At 41.4% G+C, this 23,060-nt stretch overlaps 1 protein-coding gene across 3 annotated transcripts in view; it reads left to right on the top strand.

The window, feature by feature from the left end:
* SUMF1 (sulfatase modifying factor 1) overlaps positions 1-23,060 on the top strand; it is a 104,678-nt gene that overhangs the window by 42,067 nt on the left and 39,551 nt on the right. For all 3 annotated transcript variants that reach the window (XM_008982058.5, XM_035276164.3, XM_035276163.3), the window contains exons 4-7: positions 5,425-5,507; positions 8,047-8,169; positions 8,944-9,058; positions 17,815-17,928. In XM_008982058.5, coding sequence (XP_008980306.3) covers positions 5,425-5,507; positions 8,047-8,169; positions 8,944-9,058; positions 17,815-17,928 — 435 coding nt within the window. The remainder of the gene's footprint in view (positions 1-5,424; positions 5,508-8,046; positions 8,170-8,943; positions 9,059-17,814; positions 17,929-23,060) is intronic.

Below are 23,060 nucleotides of genomic sequence, written 5' to 3'. Positions count from 1 at the left end.
ATTTAATCCTTATAATAACCCCAGGAAGTAGATGGTAGTATTTTATTCCTGTTTTTTAGGTGAGTAAACTGAGGCCTGAAGGGGTTATATAAGCAGCTGGAGATCCTGTAAGCTGTAAAAGGTGGTACTGCTGTCCAAACTTAGGCAACTTGGCTCCAGGGTCAGATACTCTTACTATTATGCTACTATGAACTGTATATTAGTATGTAAGAGTAGTAATTTTCTTTCTAATTATCATAATGCAGTAGATAATTTGCTCTCCCTTGAGGACATTTAGCAATGTCTGGAGACATTTTTGTGTGCCGCAGTTGGTGTGGGAGAGGGAGGATGCAACAGGCATCTAGCGGGTAGAGGTCAGAGATGCTGCTAAACATCCTACAGTATACAAGACAGTCAGTCTCCCATAACAAGGTATTTGGCCTAAAATATCAGCCGTGCTGAGGTTGAGAAAACCTGTGATAGTGACACATACTCATTCTAAAAATGTCTAATAGTACTCTCCTAATCCTTTGCACAGTTAAGTTTGCATATATTCTTCCAGATATTTTTCTCCTGATTATACTAACAAACATTGTTATGCATATATTTTACAGAAATGAAATCAAATGTATATTCTACAGGTTACCTTTATGACTGTATATTATATTCCTATTTCCACGTTAGAGTGTATTTTATGTATTCCATGTCATGTATACTAGCCATATAGTATTCCTTTGTTCATGGACATCAAGGACTGTGGGTTATTTTGTAATTTTAAGTTAGAAACAATATTATGTCTAGATTTACTATACATATATCTTTGTGTAATTGCTTTGGGTCTTACTATTTTGGACCAAAGAACTAGGTTGCAGCCCTTGGCCAAGGATAATGTTGCTGTGGTGTTCTCTTCCCCATGCTCTGGCCAGAGTGTGTTCATGTGTTTTTTCCATCTTACTGTGCACATCATTGAGATTGGTGATCATCATATAGCTCCACGGTGTTCAGTTAGTGGTGTGTTTTGGGTGGATTGCTAGGTAACATGAAAGATTTCAGAAAGAATAGATGCTGGGAGAAATGAAAAGCAGGTACCTTAGAATGAGAGAAAGTGTGAGTGAGTAGGTGTGTGTATGGGAGAGGGTGGGGTCAGGGGTGGAATGAGATAAAAAAAACTATAGTACTGATGTGTGTAGGGTGGTATCTGGACCCACCAATTTGAATTTTAGAGACTTTCTGAAAGAAAATGAGGTGACTAATTTCACACTTTCTATCCAAAGAATTAATTATTGTATTAGGCCATTCTTGCATTGCTATAAGGAAATAACTGAGGGTGGGTAGTTTGTAAAGAAAGAGGTCTAGTTGGCTCACAGTTTTGCAGGCTGTCCAGGAAACACGGCTCTGGTATCAGCTTTGGGGGAGGCCTCAGGAGGCTTTCAATTATAGCAGAAGTTGAAGTGGGAGCCGGCATTTCACATGCTGAAAGCAGGAGCAAGAGAGTGAGGTGGGGGGAGGTGCCACAGACTTTAACATGACCAGATCTCTTGTGAACATAGTGAGAGCTCACTCATCACCAAGGGGATGGCCCAAAAAATTCATGAGGGTTCTACCCCAGTGATCCAAAGACTTCCCACGAGGCCCCGCCTCCAATGTTGGGGATTATATTAATATTTCAACATGCTATTTGAGCGGGGATAAATATACAAACCATACCGATTATTATTTGTAAAATAAATGCTTTTAAAGCTATTTAATATACCAGCTGTCTTAAATCATACTCTGAGGATTTCTGGGACTTGTAGATTCCCCTCCATGAATTAGGTTCAATGTCAGCTATATAGTGGGTACTCAGTAAATATTTGTAACCAGATTGAATTAAGAGGAAAAGGAGAGTAGAAGGGCATGGGCTGAGAGGCCACTAGAGAGAAGCCCTGGGGGCTTCTGTACATAAAATGACTCGAAGGAAAGTTCCTCTTTGAAAAAGGAGTAGGCTCCATTTCCATCCAGATTGCAGTGAATGCCATTAATTCATTCTTTTTTATGGCTGAGTACTATTCCATTGTGTATCTGTGTGTGTGTGTGTGCGTGCGCGTGTGCGCACGTGTGTGTATGTATGCACACACACACACACCACAGTTTCTTTACCCACTTGTTGATTGATGGGCATTTGGGTTGGTTCCACATTTTTGCAATTTTGAATTGTGCTGCTATAAATGTGTGTGCACATATCTTTTTCATGAAATGCCTTCTTCTCCTTTGGGTAGATACCCAGTAGTGAGATTGCTGAATCAAATGGTAGTTCTGCTTTTAGTTCTTTAGAGAATCTTCACACTGTTTCCATTATTCTAAGTGAAGTAACTCAGGAATGGATAACCAAACAACATATGTTGTCACTCGCAAGTGGGAGCTAAGCTCTGAGAATGCAGAGGCATAATAATGACACAGTGGACTTTAGGGACTCGGGGGAGAGATAAAAGACCACAAATTGGGTTCAGTTTATACTGCTCAGGAGATGGATACATTAGAATCTCACAAATCACCACTAAAGAACTTACTTATGGCTGGGCGCGGTGGCTCAAGCCTGTAATCCCAGCACTTTGGGAGGCCGAGGCGGGTGGATCACGAGGTCAACAGATCGAGACCATCCTGGTCAACATGGTGAAACCCCGTCTCTACTAAAAATACAAAAAATTAGCTGGGCATGGTGGTGCGTGCCTGTAATCCCAGCTACTCAGGAGGCTGAGGCAGGAGAATTGCCTGAACCCAGGAGGCGGAGGTTGCGGTGAGCCGAGATCGCACCATTGCACTCCAGCAGCCTGGGTAACAAGAGCGAAACTCCGTCTCAAAAAAAAAAAAAAAAAAAAAAAAAAAAAAGAACTTACTTATGTAACCAAATACACCCGTTCCCCAGAAACCTGTGGAAATAAAAAATTAAAAATAAATAAAAATAAACTTAAAAAAAAGAAGGGGTAGGAAATGGTGAGGCCTTCTCCTGTTTAAGGGTTGTGTGTTTTTGTGTCTCCTAACTCTGTGCATATGTGTATTCTAAGACCCAGCTGTTCCACTCCACCAGGTACTGTCGACAGAAATGCATACATATATTTGGCAAAAGCCACAACTCTTTTAAGAATGTTCGTAGAAGCAGCACTATTCATAAAAGCCCCAAACTGGAACCTACCCAAATCCCCATCAGTAGTAGAATGGATAAACAAATCATGTTTTAAAAGAAATCGCTAATGATGGAATGTTTCAAAACACAAAAGGGTATGAGAAAAAAGTCATTGTAGTATCTACCTCTCAGATTTCACAGAGGTTAACATATTGCTGTGTTTTATCATTTTTTAGAGCATTTTTATTTTTGTTTTGTAATTTTAAGAACTAAAACCTTCTGATGGTGGTGCTTTAGAGTTGCACGAGTAATCTGAAGATCCTCCTGAAACACAAGTGTGGGCTGACCTGAGCTTCCACTGCAGCATCTCCCTTGACGCTGAATGAATTGCCTGTCATGGGCACCTAAACCTGCACAGCCCAGTCAATGAGAACAGCCCCAGATAAGCTTCTGAAGTGCCCCAAATGAAATAGAAGCTTGTTCTCTGTAAAATAAAACACCTTGCTGTGAAACCCCATCTCTAAGAAAAATACAAAAAATTAGCCAGGCTTGGTGGCACACACCTGTAATCCCAGCTACTCAGGAGGCAGGGAATTGCTTGAACCTGGGACGCAGAAGTTGCAGTGAGCTGAGATCACGCTACTGCACTCCAGCCTGGGCAACAGAGAGAGACTTCATTAAAAAACAAAACAGAAAAACACCTTGCTATGGTGTCATTTAAAGACCCAATGCCTTCTTTTGTTGAAATACTTGAAAAATTGGATTTTCCCATCAAATCATGATTGAGATATCGTGAATGTTCTGATTGTGTTGATGTGAAAAGAGAATGAACAAGAATGTCACTTGGTGTTTTCAGTGATTGCTTTAATTGCTAGCAAGGACGTATTCTCCCTTAACCTCTGCTCGGACAAGCTCAAAAGGATGAAAACAATCAAAGAGTAACATTGTTTTGGGGATAACCTTGAGTCATTTTCATTTGTATTTGTATTAGAATAATCATTTGCAGGCCAGATGCGGCAGCTCACACATGTAATCCCAGCACTTTGGGAGGCTAAGTTGGGTGGGGATCACTTGAGCCCTGTAGTTGAAGACCAGCCTGGGCAATGTGGCAAAATCCCATCTCTACAAAAATACTAAAACATTTAGCTGGGCATTGTGGTGCACACCTGTGGTCGCAGGTACTTGGGAGGATCACCTGAGTTGGGGAGGTCGAGGCTGGAGTGACCCATGACTGTGCCACTGTTCTCCAGCCTTGGTGACAGAGTGAGACCCTGTCTCAAAAAAAAAAAAAAAAAAAAAAGAAATGAAAAGAAAAATAGAAGAATCGTTTACAACCTCCTTTAGCTCTAGTATTAGCAACAATGGTTCTTTTTTATGGCTTTCCTTGTGACTGACTGTCATGGGGCCGTGGTGAGACTGGTTCCCTTTACTGAGTGCTTGCTAAGTCATTAACCTCAGTTGCTAAGGGCATAGTCATAAGTCCTGTGTGCATGTTATATTTCCTCCTTGTAGTAACCCAAGATGTAGGTGCTGTTACTATCTCCATCTCCAAATGAGAAAACAGGCTTGGAGAAAGAGGTTAAATAAGTTACCTAGGGTTACACCATACACAGCAGAGCCACGATTCAAATCTCATTGTGACTGGCTCCAAAGCCTGTGTTCCTAACTAAACCATTCACTAAGTGAGGAGCACTGGCTGTGGTTATTTCGGTTAACAGAACCATAGAGTAGGAGTTAAGGTTCTAGTTACGATTTGCTGAGCAGTTTCCAGTCTTACCTGATTTGACCTCTGTATTCTGTTAGGTGAGGCAGGTGGGTGTGCTCCCATTTCACAGACAAGTACTTGGTAGGTCCAGACAAGTGGTGAGCTTGCCCAGGGTCACACAGCTAATGGTGGGCTGGAAGTTGAATTAGGTTCTTTTGAAAAACACCCCAGTTTTTCCTTTGTGCTTCAGCTTGATCTCTAACCACCACGATTGACCTTCAGCCTCGCATTTAGTTGTAAGGTTAACTCTGTTTCCTCATCTTTTAAATAGCAGCAGTACTACCTGTCTCCCTTGTCAGAGATTACATAGGATTGGCTAGCCATGCACTTAAAAAAAATTCTTACGGATATACACCATTTGAATACATATTTATTGTTCACTGTGATGCTTTATGATATGAAGCAATACTGTTTATTAGAGAGTTATTTACATATAAGTCTTTATTTTGCTATTCTGGTAGATGTATTTGTTTGGTAATCCAAATGGAAGTTGAAGACTGAGATTTTTGTTGCATGTACTGAGTCGATGTTTTTCTAGAGTTGTAGCTAATACCAGCTTGTTCTGGGTTGCTTTGAGGTTGCAGCTGCTCCCTGGTGGTTACCTGTGAAAGGTGCTAACTGGAGACACCCAGAAGGGCCCGGCTCTACTATTCGGCACAGGTGAGGCTGGTCCCTCCTTCCCAGTTGACATATTCCATTCTAAAATAGATACCCTTTGCTCTTTCAAAATAACCCAGTGGGCATTCTCATCTGTAAAATAGTGAGAGTGACAAACTCTACTTGATTGGTAGGAAAGTAATATGGTGGGAAATAATGTATGTAAAAAACGAAACACTGTACTTCGCTCATAAGAAGGCTTTTAATTAGTGGCCTCTTTCCTTCCTCATTTGGCCTGTCAAAGAGTTACCTCTTCCAGGTTTCCCTGCTCCCTTTTATTTTTTCCTTTTTGAGACAGTCTTGCTCTGTGTCCAGGCAGTGGTGTGAGCTTGGCTCACCGAAACCTCCACCTCCTGGGTTCAAGTGATTCTCCTGCCTCAGCCTCCCGAGTAGCTGGGACTATAGGTGCATGCCACCATGCACAGCTAATTTTTGTATTTTTAGTAGAGATGGGGTTTTACCATGTTGGCGAGATGGTCTCCATCTCTTGACCTTGTGATCCACCCGCCTTGGCCTCCTAAAGTGCTGGGATTACAGGTGTAAGCCACTGCACCCAGCCCTCCCTGCTCCCGTTGAGAGGCATGTTGCAAACCTCATGACATGTTTAATCTTTTTTTTTTTTTTTTTGAGATGGAGTTTTGGTGTTGTTACCCAGACTGGAGTGCAATGGCACGATCTCAGCTCACCACAACCTCCACCTTCTGGGTTCAAGCAATTCTCCTGCCTCAGCCTTCCGAGTAGCTTGGACTGCAGGCATGCACCACCATGCCCAGCTAATTTTTGTATTTTTAGAGCACAGTAGAGATGGGGTTTCACCTTGTTGACCAGGATGGTCTCGATCTCTTGACCTTGTGATCCACCCACCTGGGCCTCCCAAAGTGCTGGGATTATAGGCGTGAGCCCCCACACCTGGCCGACATGTTTAATCTTTATACTCTGGTTCTGTTCTCTCTATTAGTGGGTCATTTTGAGGAAGAAGATGTCTGTCTTATAGATAAATAGTTGTGTCCTGCCAGGTTGCCACTGTAGAAGCCCAGGCCTTGGGTTTAGGATTCACATGCTCTTTAGTCCCGGATTGGCATTCTTTGAAGCCACCATCTAACTGGAAAACTACAGACAGCCAAGTCGGTCAGCAAGTCTCCAGGGTGGCAAAGAAATAATTATCTCAAGCAAAAATAGAGTAACACTTTAAACCCTGGAGATGGAGCAGAGTTTGAGTTAGGACTCAGCATCTCAACAGCCCAAGAAACCTGCTCTCCTAACCTAATTTTTCAGATGCAATTTTTAAGCCTCTATTTTTAACAACATTCCTGGTTATTGCCCTTATTGTCTGAGAGCTAGGAGTACAGGAAGTTCAGCTTTAGAGATAAAGCCCCTTGACAAATATCAGATGTCTTTCAAAGCCTGACTTGGAAGTCTCTGTGTTGAAATTAGCCTTCAAAGTAGAAAGTAAAGGATTCCTGGGCTCCTCGGGTGGACTTGGCGCCTTAGCTCCCAATTCATATCTGCTTTCCTGAATTTAGTTACAGAGGGAAAAGCTAAAGGAGGAAGGAAAATCCAAAGGGGAATGTATGTTATTCATGTAGTCAACACCAACTGGGTCTTTGGAAAGGGTACATCTCTTGTCTGTGCTAGCAACACTGACTGGTACATGGTAGATACTCAGTAGATGTTTGTTGAAAGAATAAATGAAAGCCCTGGTGTAATTAATATGGGGAATTCAAAGGTATATAAGGAATGAACTAGGAATGTGTAGCCCACTTTAAAAAAAGTGAGCAGGGAATTCAACCAAAGCCATCTAGTGCTGGGTGAATGGGTCTGTCCCCTCATTCTCTGTTTTTTTTTTTTTTTTTTTTATACCCTCAGGAAAAAAAGACTAGCCACCTGTAGAGGAAAAATAGAAAGACACAGAATTGAAAGCCAGAATCACAGGTTGGGTACTCTGGAAACAGCTTAGATAGAGTTTGGGATGCAAAAATGTTAGGTCCCCACAACTGAGGAAAGGAGGGAGCCAGAGCAGGACAGAGCAGAGGGAGAAGCCACAGCCACAATGCAGGCCCAGTGAAGTTCCAGACAACACATGGGGCTCTATGGTGTATATGGTCATAGGTTGAGCCACAGTAGGCTGAAATGGCTGGGGCTGTATGCCCCTGCTGTGGTCAGTTATCGGTGGCTCTGAGATGGCTCTCAGCTCTGCTAAACCCCAAAGGAGCTGGAAGCTTCTGCTGATGGCCCTTCTAGCAACTGGATTATCTCCGCATCTGCCATACCAATGAAATTCTAGGGGAATCCAAGCCTACAAAGTGAAGAAGTGTTTTGAGTCTAGCTCCTAGTGGCAGTGTAACCCATTTGGGATACTGGATTGTCAGAATCCTGGGGTGGAGGGTGACAGATGTAGCATGGCTAAGGTTTGACTTCAGGACCAGGATGACCTCAGCGTCACAGGTTGAACTGGGAGGGATTATGAGCGCTTTGCTGAAGCCAGTTCCTGCTTCCTGTTCTGGCTGGTGCTGCTTTTCACTCTATTTTCGCTCTTCCCCAGGCCAGATCATCCAGTTCTCCACGTCTCCTGGAACGATGCAGTTGCCTACTGCATGTGGGCAGGGAAGCGGCTGCCCACGGAAGCTGAGTGGGAATACAGCTGTCGAGGAGGCCTGCACAATAGGTAGTTAGAGGGTCTCATCTTGCCTGACAATATGTTGATCATTTAAACAAACAAGCAACAAAAACTCTGTGGAACTTACTTTGGTCAGAAGGTCAATAACGACAATAATTCTTTTTCTTATTGATTTTTCCTCATCTCCACAAAATTACTTAGAAGACACTGGAGAATGGATTGCAAACCTTTTATTACCCTCAAACCCAGTGTCTGGCCATCTGGGCTCCCTCCAGTCCCAAAGCAAGTCCTAGCAATTCAACCCCCCTGAGTTACGTATCACTGCTTAGAGCTTCTTGGCAGACTACCTTGCTTTTAGCATTTTCTTATTTTAGGCATCTCCTGAAGCAGCAGTATTTCTCTGCTTCTAGAGCCATGAGATAGAAAACTCATGTTGGGTTCACATCTTCTAGGAAAACCTCCTTAAAATAGCCCAGGCTTTATAAAAAAGTGTGGTGTGATGGTGCCTGATCACACTACCATATAAGTCCAAAATGAGGTCTACTCTCTCAGCTTTCAATAAGTCCTTCTTTTAGTTTTGTGATTTATTTCAGGCCTCCTGAGTACCTGGGCAAGACTGAGGCTGTTGTGAGCTTGACATGGGAAGTTATAAGGAAATTTAAAATAAATCCTGATTAAAAGCTTTACTTATTTATATATATTTTAAAAAGGTTCACCCAGAACAAGCGAGCAATGTTCTCTTTTTCATTGCATCCCTTCTCTTGACTTTAATCCAAAACCTGTGCCTGTTTGACAGGCTGATGCCTGTGTCTCTTCTAACAGACTTTTCCCCTGGGGCAACAAACTGCAGCCCAAAGGCCAGCATTATGCCAACATTTGGCAGGGCGAGTTTCCGGTGACCAACACTGGCGAGGATGGCTTCCAAGGAACTGCGCCCGTGAGTAATGAGACCTCTGCAGGAGGGCAGCAGCTGCTGAGAACTGAGGCTCCCAGTAGACACGGGGTGAAAGGCATTGCCCACTTTCTGACTCACATGGTGTTGCCTTCGTATGTCCATTCACTGTTGCACATTGCAAATACTAATAATTCATCAGATGCTCTTTTTTGTATAGTGGATTTTCTTTTCTGATTCTGTAATTCTTATTGCAGAATATTTGGAAAAACAGAAAGAGTACAAAAGAGAAGACTAAACTGACCTGGAATTCTACCACCCAGAAATAACCCCCGTTAGCATATTAGCGCATTTCTTCTCGTTAGTTCTCTGTGTTGATGATTCTAGTAATGACTCGTAGTTATTGAGTGCTGGTAATGTGCTGGGCGTAGTGCTATGCCATTTGCATGAATTATCTCATTTACTGTCCATTCAACTCTGTAAGGTAGGTACTATTATCCCCATTTTCCAGGTGAGCATTCTGAGGCACAGAGAGGTTAACTAACTTGCCCAAGGTTACACAGCTGGAAAGCGGCACAGCTGGGATTTGAACCAGGTCGGTTTATTTCCAAAGCCCATGATCTTAACTACCATATTTGCCAGCATATGTGTTTCCAATGTATATGTATCATATTATTTTTACATAATGCATTTAGGTCAGTTGATATAGTATTTTAAATTCTACTATTTTTTTCCTGCCTGTATCAGAAATGTTTCATCTGTCATTAGCAGTATGCCACAAATACATTATCCTTCAGCATCTGGAAATGAACCCTATTTTATAAATGAACCCTAATGTATTTGCCAGAAACAGGTTATTTCTTTTCTACAGTGAACATCTTGTACATAAATATTAACCTGTGCCTTTGACGATTTTTGAAAGATAGATTCCCAGCAGTGAATTAATTTAGTCAAAGGCTAGAAAACTTTCTTGGTAAGAGTTTTAGATATATGGCCAAATTGTTTTCCAGAATGCTTAGGGCATGTTTTCCTCTATGGGTGTATACCATTCTTTTGCTGGCATAGTCATATACTTTCATAAAGCCATGTTAAAGAATGTCTTAGACCCTTTGTGCCATTGTAAGAAAATACCACAGACTGGATAATTTATAAACAACAGAAATTTATTTTTCACAGTTCTGGAGGCTGGGAAGCCCAAGACCAAAGCACCAGCATGATTGATGTTGGCTGCATCTGCCAGAAGGGACTAATGTTGTGTCCTCTCTGGCATAAGGCAGAAGAAGGGCAAAAGAGCACTCCCTTCAACCTTGAGCTATTTTATTTATTTATTTATTTTTGAGACACATTCTCACTTTGTCACCCAGGCTATAATGCAGTGGTGCAATCTCGGCTCACTGCAACCTCCACTTCCCAGGTTCAAGCAATTCTCCCACCTCAGCCTCCTGAGTACCTGGGACTGTAGGTGCACACCACCACACGTGGATAATTTTGTATTTTTAGTAGAGATGGGGTTTCACCATGTTGGCCAGGCTCATGTCAAACTTCTGACCTCAGGTGATCCTCCCGCCTCAGCCTCCCAAAGTGCTGGGATTACAGGTGTGAGCCACCGCATACAGCCCTTTGATGATTTTTTAAAGATAAATTCCCTGCAGTGAAATAATTCAGTCAAAGGCTAGAAAACTTTCTTGGTGAGTTTCAGATATATGGTTGAGTTATTTTCTACAAGGCTTGGGGCATGTTTTCCTCTATGGGTGTACAAGAGTTCCTTTCTCACCATTCTTTTGCTGGCATAATCATATACTCATAAAGCCATGTTAAAGACTGTCTTAGACCCTTTTTGCTGCTGTGACAAAATACCACAGACTGGATAATTTGTACATAATAGACGTTTATTTCTCAAAGCTCTTGAGGCTGGGAAGTCCAAAATCAAGGGACCAGTATGATTGGGTTGGCTGCATCTGCCAGAGAAGACTAATGCTGTGTCCTCATCTGGCAGAAGGCAGAAGGCAGAAGGGGAAGAGTACTCCCTTCAATCTTGAGCACTTTTATAATGGCGCTATTCCCACTCATGAGGGAGGAACCCTCATGATATAGTCACACCCTCAGAGGCCATACTTGCATGTAGGAATTAAATTAATCCTGCTGCAGGTAGGCACAGTGGTTCACTCCTGTAATCCCAGCACTTTGGGAGGCTGAGGCAGGTGGATTACTTGAGGTCAAAAGTTCGAGACCAGCCTGGCCAACATGGTGAAACCCTGTCTCTACTAATAATACAAAAATTAGCTGGGTGTGATGGAGGGGCACCTGTAATCCCAGCTACTTGAGAGGCTGAGGTAAGAGAATCACTGGAACCCAGGAGGTGGAGGTTGCAGTGAGCCGAGATTGCGCCACTGTACTCCAGCCTGGGTGACCAAGATTTTATCTCCAAAAAAACCAAAAAAAGTTAATCCTGTTGCATTGGGGATTAAGTCTCAATATAAATTGTTGAAGGGACATTATTATTCAAAGCATAGCAACAACATTTCTATTTTTTTCTTAACACTGTGAGAAAAGAAATCTTGTGGTCGAGAAACAGCCCTTTACTGGGTTTGTTCCTACAGAGAATAATTTTCTTTCATCAACCCTTCAAGCAGTAGTTATTTAAAAATATATTAGCCTTTTTGTTTCATGGAATAATCATTCTTCCAAAATTTCTTTCTTTTTTTTTTTTTTTAATTTAATGAGATAGAGTTTTGCTCCATCACCTAGGCTGGAGTGTGGTAGCACCATCTTTACTCACTACAACCTCCGCTTCCCGGGTTCAAGTGATTCTTCCACCTCAGCCTCCTAAGTAGCTGGAATTATAGGCACCCTCCACCACACCTGGCTAATTTTTTGTATTTTTAGTAGAGGTGGGGTTTCATCATGTTGGCCAGGCTGGTCTCAAACTCCTGACCTCAAGTGATCCACCCACCTCAGCCTCCCAAAGTGCAGGGATCAAAATTTATTTCTAAATGTGACATAGGTAGCTATTGGAAACATCATCAAGTGATTCCAAGATTTAAACTGAAAAACCAAACAAGCAAGAGAGAAAGAAAAAGATTTTTGGAAAAGATGAAGAGCAAAGAGACACTTGACCTAACAGAAATGAACAATTATTTTGAGCAATAGTAGTTAAAGCATTATAGTTTTGGGACAGGCACAGTGGCTCATGCCTATAATCCCAACACTTTGGGAGGCTGAGGCCGGTGGGTCGCCTGAGGTCAGGAGTTCAAGACCACCCTGGCCAACATGATGAAACCCTGTCTCTATTAATAATATAAAAATTAGCTGGATGTGGTGATGGGTACCTGTAGTCCCAGCTATGTGGGAGGCTGAGGAAGGAGAATTGCCTGAACCCAGGAGGTAGAGATTGCAGTGAGCCAAGTTTGTGTCACTGCATTTCAGCCTGGGCAACAGAGTAAGATTCTGTATCAGTTAAATGAATGAATGAATAAATAAATAAAGCATTTATTAATACAAGAAATAAATTGCATGAGAGTATCCCTTAAATATGTATATGAGTGCATATATATATATATATATATATTTCCATATATGGGAGTTTCATATATAATAAATCAACACAAACCCATGGGAAATGGGTGAATTATTTAGTAGCAGCAGGCAAATGACTTATCAAACCTAGCAGCTCCGAAGTTTCCCTTAGAATGCGCTGCTACTCTTGCAGGCAAATCATTTTATTTGATCAAGTAGGTCTTGGGGAGGAAATGATCTCAATCTTTCCTCAAACTTTAAATGAGTAGGAAGCCCAGCTTGCTGGTATGGAGTTGGACGTGGAATGAGGGTGCCCAGTGGGCTGCTTTTGGTCAGCAGAAGTGGCACTGCCGGATGCATGGAGTATCAGTGAAGGTGCCTGCTGCGGATGCTCATTAGACCTCAAGAACGGTGTTGGTTGTTACAGACAGCAAGACAGTGGCCATTAAAGTCAGAATCTGCTAAGGGGTGTGTAACAACTGACCTGTGGATGCAACTAACCCAGAAAATGAATGGCACTGCTCATGTTTGGCTTTCTTAGGCAGTGGACACACTAGAGACACTGGCAGAAAAACGATCTCAGCAGCTTGGATCCCCTCACGCTTGCTGGGCTGTGACAAGCAAGGCAGCTGCGGTAAAACTTGAAGCCTAGGTATGGGCCTGGGTGGAGCAGTAGATGCAGTTCTTAGTTGTCCTCGTAGCAGATTTCAAATAAGTGCTTTGAAAGCCAAAGTGTGGAAGGGTCCATGTGATCAGCAGTTGAACAGGATCAGTTAGTCCTGAAAGATAGGTGAGCTCCATTCCAAAGACACAGGTGATGACCTTCGAGGCCCTCATTTGGACAAGCCTGTGATAGCCATTTCTTTCTTTACTTTTTTCTTTGGAGATGGAGTCTTGCTCTCTTGCCCAGGCTGGAGTGCAGTGGTATGATCTTGGCTCACTCCAACCTCCGCTTCCTGGGTTCAAGCGATTCTCTTGCCTCAGCCTCCCTCTGCCAACTAATTTTTATATATTTATTTTTTTTTTTTTTGAGACGGAGTTTCGCTCTTGTTACCCAGGCTGGAGTGCAATGGCGCAATCCCGGCTCACCGCAACCTCCGCCTCCTGGGTTCAGGCAATTCTCTTGCCTCAGCCTCCCGAGTAGCAGGGACCACAGGCACGCGCCACCGGGCCCAGCTAAGTTTTTGTATTTTTAGTAGAGACGGGGTTTCACCAGGTTGACCAGGATGGTCTCGATCTCCTGACCTCGTGATCCGCCCGCCTCGGCCTCCCAAAGTGCTGGGATTACAGGCATGAGCCACTGTGCCTGGCCTGTGTTAAGCATTTTTGATGAACAAAACAAATGATATAAGTGCCTGTTCATTTTAGCAAAGGGCCTTGACAAGATTGTCTTGGATAGTTATGCATATTTGACAGCACTTGGAGCTACAGAGTTTCTTTTCTATTTAATTACATGGAAAAAGGAAAATAGAGCCATTTATTCTTCTAAAATCAGTGTACCTTTTCAGAAAACATGATGTTCAGTATGAAATAAGGACACTCTACAGATGTTTAGAATTGGAATATTTGACTGGAAGTTCAGCATATGTGTAGGAAATTTACCTGAAGAAGCCGCCATGGAAGTTGCTAAAACAAAATGAGAACATTTACTGGGAGCCCTGAAGGAACCAATTTGACAAACAGGGCTAGAGGAGAAAGCAAGCAAGCCAGCCAGAAAGAGACAGCTGCCGTCTGTGTTTACAATGAGACTTAATGAGATCTCTATCTTATGGAAATTGTTTACCCATAGTATCTCAAGTCCACCTAAGCTGCTCTTTTGTGTCCACATGCTCTGGTCTGTTGGAGCAGGAATTTAACTTTCATGATGAGTTGGCCCATGTGGAAATAGCTCGCTGACTTAATATTTTATATATTTATTATTTCAGGTCTGATTTTATTTATTTATATGTGACAGTCCTGCTGTGTCGCCCAGGCTGGAGTGCAGTGGCATGATCACAGCTTACTGCAACCTCGGCCTCCTGGGCTCAAGGGATCCTTCTACCCCAGCCCCCCAAGTAGCTGGGACTGCAGTACACACCGCCATGCCTGCCTAATTAAAAAAAACTTTTTGTGTGTGTGCTGGGCATGGTGGCTCATGCCTGTAGTCTCAGCACTTTGGGAGGCCTAGGCGGGCAGATCACCAGGTCAGGAAATTGAGACCAGCCTGGCCAACATGGTGAAACCCCGTCTCTATTAAAAATACAAAAAAAAAAAAAATTAGCTGGGCATGGTGGTGCAAGTCTATAGTCCCAGCTACTCAGAAGGCTGAGGCAGAATCACTTGAACCTGGGAGGCAGAGGTTGCAGTGATCCAAGATGGGACACTACACTCCAGCCTGAGTGACAAGAGCTAGACTTTGTGTAAAAAAAAAAAAAATTTTTTTTCTTTTGTGGAGATGGGGTCTCACTATGTTTCTCAGATTGGTCTTGAACTCCTGGCCTCAAGCTATCCTTCTGCCTTAGCCTCCCAAAGTGCTGGGATTACTGGCATGAGCCACTGCACCCAGCTAGATCTGATTTTATACGGAGCAAACTCTTCTGACCACAGTGAGTCGAAAGAATTTACGTTTTGCTATGCTGCTTGTTACCCAGTGATTAGTTTTGGCTTTAATGCATATCACCTCATTCATCTGAAAATGTGCCAGGAATATTCTCATATACATTTGTTTGCATTTGAGTTTCCTAAGAGGAAGCTTTGGTTAGTGGATTAGTTTAACAACAGGCAGTTAAAATTTGTATTTTCCTTAGTGGCATGCTCACCTATAGTAATTTTAGGGGCGGTGACCTCCACATTTTACCTCTTAAACATCAAATTATTTAAGGTGGCTAAAGAAAAAAATACCCAAACCCTGAGTAGGTACTATTATTTTTCCTATTTTACAGACAAAATAGCACCTATATAGCTTAAGTTGCTTGTCTAATGTTAGCTGTTAGCTGTTGGTGTCACTGGGTCTGGTGGCTCATGCTTGTAATCCCAGCACTTTGGGAGGCTGAGATGAGAGATTTGTTTGAGCTTAGGAATTCAAGACCAGCCTGGGCAACGTGGGGAGACTGCATCACTACACATAAATTTTAAAAATTAGCCGGGTCTGTTGCTGCATGAACTGTGGTCCCAGCTACTTGGGAGGCTGAGCTGGGGATCTCTTCAGCCTGGGAGGTTCAGGCTGCAGTGAGCTGTGATTGCATTACTGTGCTCCAATATGGACGACAGAGCAAGACCCTGTCTGAAAAACAAAATAGTATTGGTGCACAGATAGGACCTCAGGCACACTGATTTGAGGGCACCTCCACCTGTGCTCTATAAGTCTGGAAAATGATTCCTTCCTCCAGTGTTTGTTTTATCTGTTTTTGTTTGTTTGTTTGTTTGTTTTTTTTTTGAGATGGAATCTCGCTCTGTTGTCCAGGCTGGAGTGCAGTGGTGCCATCTTGGCTCACTGCAACCTCTTCTTCCTGGGTTCAAGCAATTCTCCTACCTCAGCCTCCTGAGTAGCTGTGATTACAGGCACACATCGCGTGCCCACCTGGCTAATTTTTTTGGATTTGTAATAGATGGGGTTTCACCGTGTTGGCCAGGCTGGTCTTGAACTCCTGACTTCAGGTGATCCATTCACCTTGGCCTCCCAAAGTGCTACGATTACAGGCATGAATCACTGTGCTCGGCCTGTTTCATCTTTTAATTCCACTTGATAACCTGGCTCCTAAAAGAACTGAATTTCTTCTTTTTCTTCCTATTCCTTCCAGCTATTACTCTACCATGCTCTTTTTTGATCATCTCCAAATTCTTCAAAAAGTAATTTATGCCTGCAGCCTCTTCTTCTCTTTTGAACTCTGAGCCCCATTCAAAATCTGCCCAGACAACTCTACTTTCGTAAAGGAAAATGCCTTCAGCCAGAAATTTCTCCCTCTTACGAATTTCTCTGACCTTTTATTTCCCTCTCTTACCCCACTCATCCCATTCTGCCTTTCAGAATTGGATTTTGAGTTTTGGGTATATATTTTTTTCTCCCTCATTAAACTAGATGAGGTCATTCATTATTTGTCATTGAAACACTCCCTGCCTTTAGTCACTGTGCATGGAATTACTGAATGAACCAATGAATAAGTACTGCTGTTTCCATAATGATTGCTGATTTTGGAAGCAGTGTGGTGAGAATTTTCAGCTTTCCAACTCATCCAGATTAAGTTCTTTTCACAGTAGCTTCGTGACTTTGATTGGAGTGCTCTGAATTGCGGAAGCATCAGATGCTTCCATATTCATGTGTAGATGTGAAACCATCTGAAGCCACATGGAATGAATTTTACTTTATTCATTTCTTCCATCCTACTTCATTTAGTACGGCAAAAGCATGGACTTACAAAAAGATTTTTAAAACCCCCCAAATTGCTTGATATGTGTATATTTTTTCATTTTAAAAATGAAATTTTCCTTTATGTTTGAGAAGTTCCATTTTAAGAAGCTGGGAGAAACAGTAAGTCATTAAGCCAGCAAAACTGTTCTGCATTTACTGTTGTTTCAGGTAAAGGTTTTTTTTTCTCTTGCCCTCCCCGCTTTTATAAAAACTCTACACTTTGGTCCTGTATTTGTGACAGTATTATGTGGCAGACTGTCTGACTTGCCTTTGAAATGTATAATTTTCTGCTGAAGAATGCATATAGTTTGCCCCAGACTTCAGGTTTCAGAGACTAAAAATCCTCTATTACAAATACACTTGATAATGAATTCACATTTTCTTTAAAAAAATAAATCGCCTTAAGTATTGAGGCTTCAGATCATGAGTTGGTGGAAACTTGGGGAGAAGACAGAGCTGGGGGTCTCTTGGTGCTAAAAGACATTGTGTGGCCAGCAACGCTGAACTCTGATGACATAACTCATATTGGATCCAACGGGATTTTCCTGTGAATGATTTTGAAAGTCTAAGTATCATCTATTCTCCCCCTACTCACCCAATGTTTGATATAAATTTTTGATTTATGGTAATATTAAGTCACTCTATTAGGAATAATTTCTCTGCCTTCTATACCATTTAATATAAACTCTCTTTAGATTTCTAAATCCCTCTAAGAGCTCAAAGCCAAAACAAATAATGCCTTTTTCTTTGTCTTTATGTTGGCCAAATTGTACTTTGACTATTAGAATAAAAAATCAATGTTCATACTCTGAAATTAAAGCTCTTGTATTTCTGCACTGAAGACGTTTTCTAAACCAGGTGGATAGTTTGACAGTGTTTTTCCTTTCTTTATTTTTAGGTTGATGCCTTTCCTCCCAATGGTTATGGCTTATACAACATAGTGGGGAATGCATGGGAATGGACTTCAGACTGGTGGACTGTTCATCATTCTGTGGAAGAAACACTTAACCCAGTGAGTATTATTTGCAGAGCACGTATCTTGGAATGGTAGCATCCGTCCTCTGGGCAATTTGCAGCCAGAATTTCATGTGTTTCCAAGAGATATTTACATACTCTGTAAATTAATATTGGGATTTCCCCAAAGTGACGTTAAGCACATGTTTCTTATTTCAACCTTAGAGCATTTGTAAAAATGTCTGTGAGCATCTTATCTTCTCCTGGATTGTGAAGGTGCTAACTACTTGAGGAAATCTGCCTATAACTTTAGAAATTATATTCGGTCTCATAAATTTGATCAAAGTATGATATATAAGTAACTATAACGTTCATTACTGTTTTATTATTAACTATTAAGATCTGCTAGATGGTATTTATCATGCGTCTAGTATCTGAGTTCTGATGGGTTGAAATTTTGATTCAGCAGCATTGTTTGGAGAGAATGAGAAAGGGTGTTATCTGGTTAAATGTTGAAGCAGGAAGTTGTGTCATTTAATTAATTCCTGAACCTCTTAGTACGTCAGGCCAGTGCATCATATACTTTGGTAACCGAAGACAATCGTGTTTGTCTAAGTTTTACTTATTATGGCATGTGAAAAATGTTGAATGCATATAGTATACTACCCTGCCTCTAAAACCAAACTACCCAGCAGAATATGTAAAAATTGAGACGCTACATGGGCATGTGTGTGGAAAGTGCCTCTTTTAAAAAGAACATCTCTGAATATTTTTTATGGTGTGAACAGATTGGGGGGAAAATATCATGCAAAAATCCCATCTCCAGCAAAGTAGTCATTCATAAGTCAGTTCCAAGAATGTATATTTATAACCAAACTAGCTAGACTGGGTACTTGATGTGCTTAATTTTAAACTGGAACCTTTTGATAAGGCTCAAAGGGTAACAATAAAGAAAATTAATTCTTCAGTGTCTTCTCAGTATAGGATTACGGAGCAATTGAAGAAATAGACTCTGCCTGAGGCTAATTTTTCAGAATATGGAAGTAAAGTTGTTTGATATGCTTAATTTTTCTTCACAGAATTACGTGTGGGCTGCTCATGAATAATCTAGAGAAACAGATCTACTTTTTGGGGGGTACAGATAAAAAAGCTGAGTTCTTCAGAAACTCTCATCCCTCCTCAGTTTCTTTCACTTTCTGGCAGGGCTGGTGGAAGTAGTGGTCAAAATGAGAATACGGTTGTAAAATTCTAGGTGGGTTTGTAGTTGGGAGATGTCATTTTCTACTGGCAAGATGTGACTTGGCATTTGCTGTCAGAATCAGAAATAGAATTTTTTTCCTCTCGGATAAAAGCATCTGCATGCTTGGAAGGGGGTGTGCCAGGCCTTAGAATGCTGGCAAGTTGTGAATGTATCTATCTGACCATCTGGTGTCAAGCTGTGTGCTTGTTAGCTTTCAGTTTTAGAGTTACTTGTGTTTCTTCTAAGGATTTACAGAAAAATTCATTTTTCTTTTCACCAGTCCCAGGCTTTATCCTGGATGTTGCCCTTACACTAATGAATTTGTTCCCATTTTAGGTTTCTCATTGTCCCAGTGACTTCCTTTGCTTCCTCATTTGACTGGGATATAATTCAACAGTTTTGAGAACTAACCCCCAAATCCTTGGACAATTGATACTCCATAATTCAGGTCTTTACAGCTTTTCTTTATTGCCAGCAGACAAGCCATGATCATCCCTCATCTAGGTTACTGCAGCAGCCTCCCAGAGGGCTCCCTGCCTTTCCTTTCTTTGCTATATTGCAACTCGACTGATCTACATGGAGAGCAAGTCACTCCTCTGTTTAAAATCCTTTAATGCCTCCTATCTGAATAATAAAGTATAAATTATTTTTTAAAACTTATTACTTTTATCTTTTTATTTTTTTGTTATTATTATTTTCTGGGGGGAGTCAAGAGTCTCACACGATCCCCTAGGCTGGAGTGCAGTGGCTCCGTTTCAGCTCACTGCAGCCTCTGCCTCCCATGTTTAAGTGATTCTCATGCCTCAGCCTCCCAAGTAACTGGGATTACGGGTGCTTGTCACCATGCTCAGCTAATTTTTGTATTTTTAGTAGAAACAGGGGTTCGCCATGTTGGCCAGACTAATCTGTTAACTCCTGATCTCAGGCCCACCTTGGCTTCCAAAAGTTCTGGGATTACAGGCATGAGCCACCATGCCTGACCTTATTACTTCTATTTTTAATTTTTGTGGAGATGGGGTCTTGCTCTGTTACACAGACTGGTCTCAAACTCCTGGCCTCAAGCAATCCTTCCATCTTGGCCTCCCAAAGTGCTGGGATTAGAGATGTAGGACACTGCATCTGTCAGATTTATGCTTATAAATTCCTGAACATGACTTTTGAAGGCTAAAATAATTTAACCCTCGCTGGTCTCTCTAGCCACATCTTTTGTTTAAAGAGTTAATTATGAAATGTTACAAAAATTCAGAATGGTACAGAAAATAGCATAATAGATAACTCTGTACCTACCACATAGATTTAACATATATCAACAGTTTACTGTGTTTACTTTCTCTCTTTTAGCCAAAGAAAAAGAACAAAAACTGTTCTTCTCGTCAGTGCTCGATATTGTTAGTATGTTTTATTTAAGCTGCTCTGGTCAGTGTGCAGGGCTGTTTCACTGTGTTTTTCAGTAATCATTTTTAAAGTTTGTCTGATAACTCTAATATCTGGTACCACGTTGATCTGTTTCTGTTGTTGTTCTTGGCTTTCAGTCACATCTTGTTTTCTCCCATGCCTGGTTAGTTTTGACTGAGTATCAGACATTTGATGTGAAAAATTATGGAGGTTATTTGAGATCTAGATAGTGTGATGTGTCTCTGGAGAGGACTTACCTTTGCTTCTAGAAACTTCTATTTCAGATGAGCTTCAATCTAGTCAGGAATTGAGATGATTTGAAAGAGAGCTTCAGTCCTTATAAGGGCCATTCTATTTCCATTTCCCCCTGGTTATAGTTCTTCAGGGTGCCAACCAAAAGTCTAAGGGTTTTACTGTAGATCTTCCACCTTGGAGGGCCTTGACCTCCAGTTTTTTGTTTCCTTAGGCTGTGAGTCTATTGAAAGTTCTGTTCAGCTTCTCAGCCTTCCATCTGCCATTTAAAGCAACAGTTCACCTCATCGCTCTGGGATTTGAGCCTTGCAATTCTTCACAGCTGTGGTAGTTCTCATTTGAGCTGGTTAATTCCTATTTCTCTTTGAGATCTTAATTTATTTGCTTTTCTTCCCTAATGGACTGTGTATCTCTAGTGCTTATCAAAGAACCTATATATAATTATTGACCCTACAATAATGCCACTTCCAGATATCCAGAATTGGGGGAGTTTGATGACTGTCCAGTCTCCAGATGTTTCATAAGCAGAGGCTGGTTAGAAGAGACATTTTCAGGGAAAGTTAACAAAAATATCTACCTGGTTAGTAAATATTTCAATTCAGGAACTGACCTCTTCTATGTTATGTATTTATGTTAGTTCTATGACTAACTTATAAGGGCAAACAATTTTAAAGCTTCTTTGGAGAGCTTGGGGATAGTCAGTACCCTGTATGCAAAGGCTATTCAGGAAATATCTTTTTCTTATTCAGTGATTGCCAGGGAGCAAAAGTTAATCATTAGTTTTTATTTTATTGGGCAGTCATTTATGGCAAAAGCAGGTTGTGGAAACAGCCATGTGTGCTTTGTACACATCTAAGAGAAGATGAGGTATTTGGCCATGTGAAGTAAGGGTCAGCTTGGTGTTAGCTGTGCATGTGTGTGTGTGTCCCTTGTGTGTGTCCCATGGAGATGCCACATTAAGATGGCATCATTTTCCTCCTCACAGACACAATCTAGTATACGGCCAGTGCTGTGATGTATTTTAACCAAATAATAATGTGGTTTTTGAAAACGTGGTTTGTGTTTATTTACTTTTCAGTTGCCTAAGTCTGAGACCGATATTAGTTTGTGGCACTATGTAATGCTTTCAGTTAAAAGAATATGTAGAGCTTATATAACGTTCTAATTTCCCACATCTCCATACTCACTTTCAGTACCAAAGTACCATGCTGACTTGTTGAGCTGATGATGTGACAGGATGGAGCGATCTGTGAGATCTTTCCCTTTCTGTTAGCGACACGATTGTATTAAGGTGGCTTCTTTTCCTCGGGGAAAGAACTCTCATTTTGTTTTTGTTTTGTTTTATTTGAGACAGAGGCTTGCTTTGTCACCTAGGATGGAGTGCAGTCGTGCAATCTGGGCTCACAGCAACCTCCGCCTCCTAGGTTCAAGCGGTTCTCCTGCCTCAGTCTCCGAAGTAGCTGGCATTACAGGCGCCCATGCCACCATGCCTGGCTAATTTTTTTGTATTTTTAGTTTAATAGAGACGGGGATTCACCATATTTGCCAGGCTGGTCTTGAACTTCTGACCTCTGGTGATCCACCCGCCTCTGCCTCCCAGAGTGCTGGGATTACAGGCATGAGCCACTGCGCCCAGCTATCCAGGGAAAGAAGTCTAATTTTGGAATTAATTAATGAAAGTAACTTGGATTATAGCTCTGCCACTTAATATTAAAGGACTGCTGCTAAATTTAGACTGTATCTTCAGTTTCCTTGTCTACAAAGTGGAAATAATTATACAGGATGAAATTATGTGAAATTTAATTTGTCACTACATATGAAATACTTTGTATCATTCTACTTCCAGAGGACTGTTGTTATTTTACTGTTTTTGTTTATATTATGTTTTGGCTATCTAGTTATAGTATTTCTTACTTCCATCAGCAGAATTAACAAGGAACATTGGCCTTTAGAAGCATAGGGGAAAGAAGAAAAAAAAGCAGAGGGGAAGAAAATGATATTTATAATTAATGATTGTTGATATTGCCCTAACACTTATCTTTTGTTGGCTTATCACATACTCCTCCTCTCAATGAAAACTTTGCTCATGCTTCTTGGATCATCAAAGTCCAGTGGGATCAAAGTTTTCCAAAATGTATTTCTCCTCTGAATGAATCTCTGCTACTCACCAAATTTTAGCCAGAGATTCAGTTTGTTTTGTTTCTGTTAATGTGGAATTTGATTATCTAGTAGATTGTATAGCTCTAGACATTTTGGGAAGTGTCTTCTGTTTCTCAGGGTTGCTTTGATGTGTGGAATTGACC

The sequence above is a fragment of the Callithrix jacchus genome, chromosome 15 (assembly GCF_049354715.1).
Source record: "Callithrix jacchus isolate 240 chromosome 15, calJac240_pri, whole genome shotgun sequence".
NCBI classification, from domain to species: domain Eukaryota; kingdom Metazoa; phylum Chordata; class Mammalia; order Primates; family Cebidae; genus Callithrix; species Callithrix jacchus.
The sequence above is the reverse complement of the archived record's forward strand: the minus strand, read 5'-3'. Positions and strand labels throughout refer to the sequence as shown.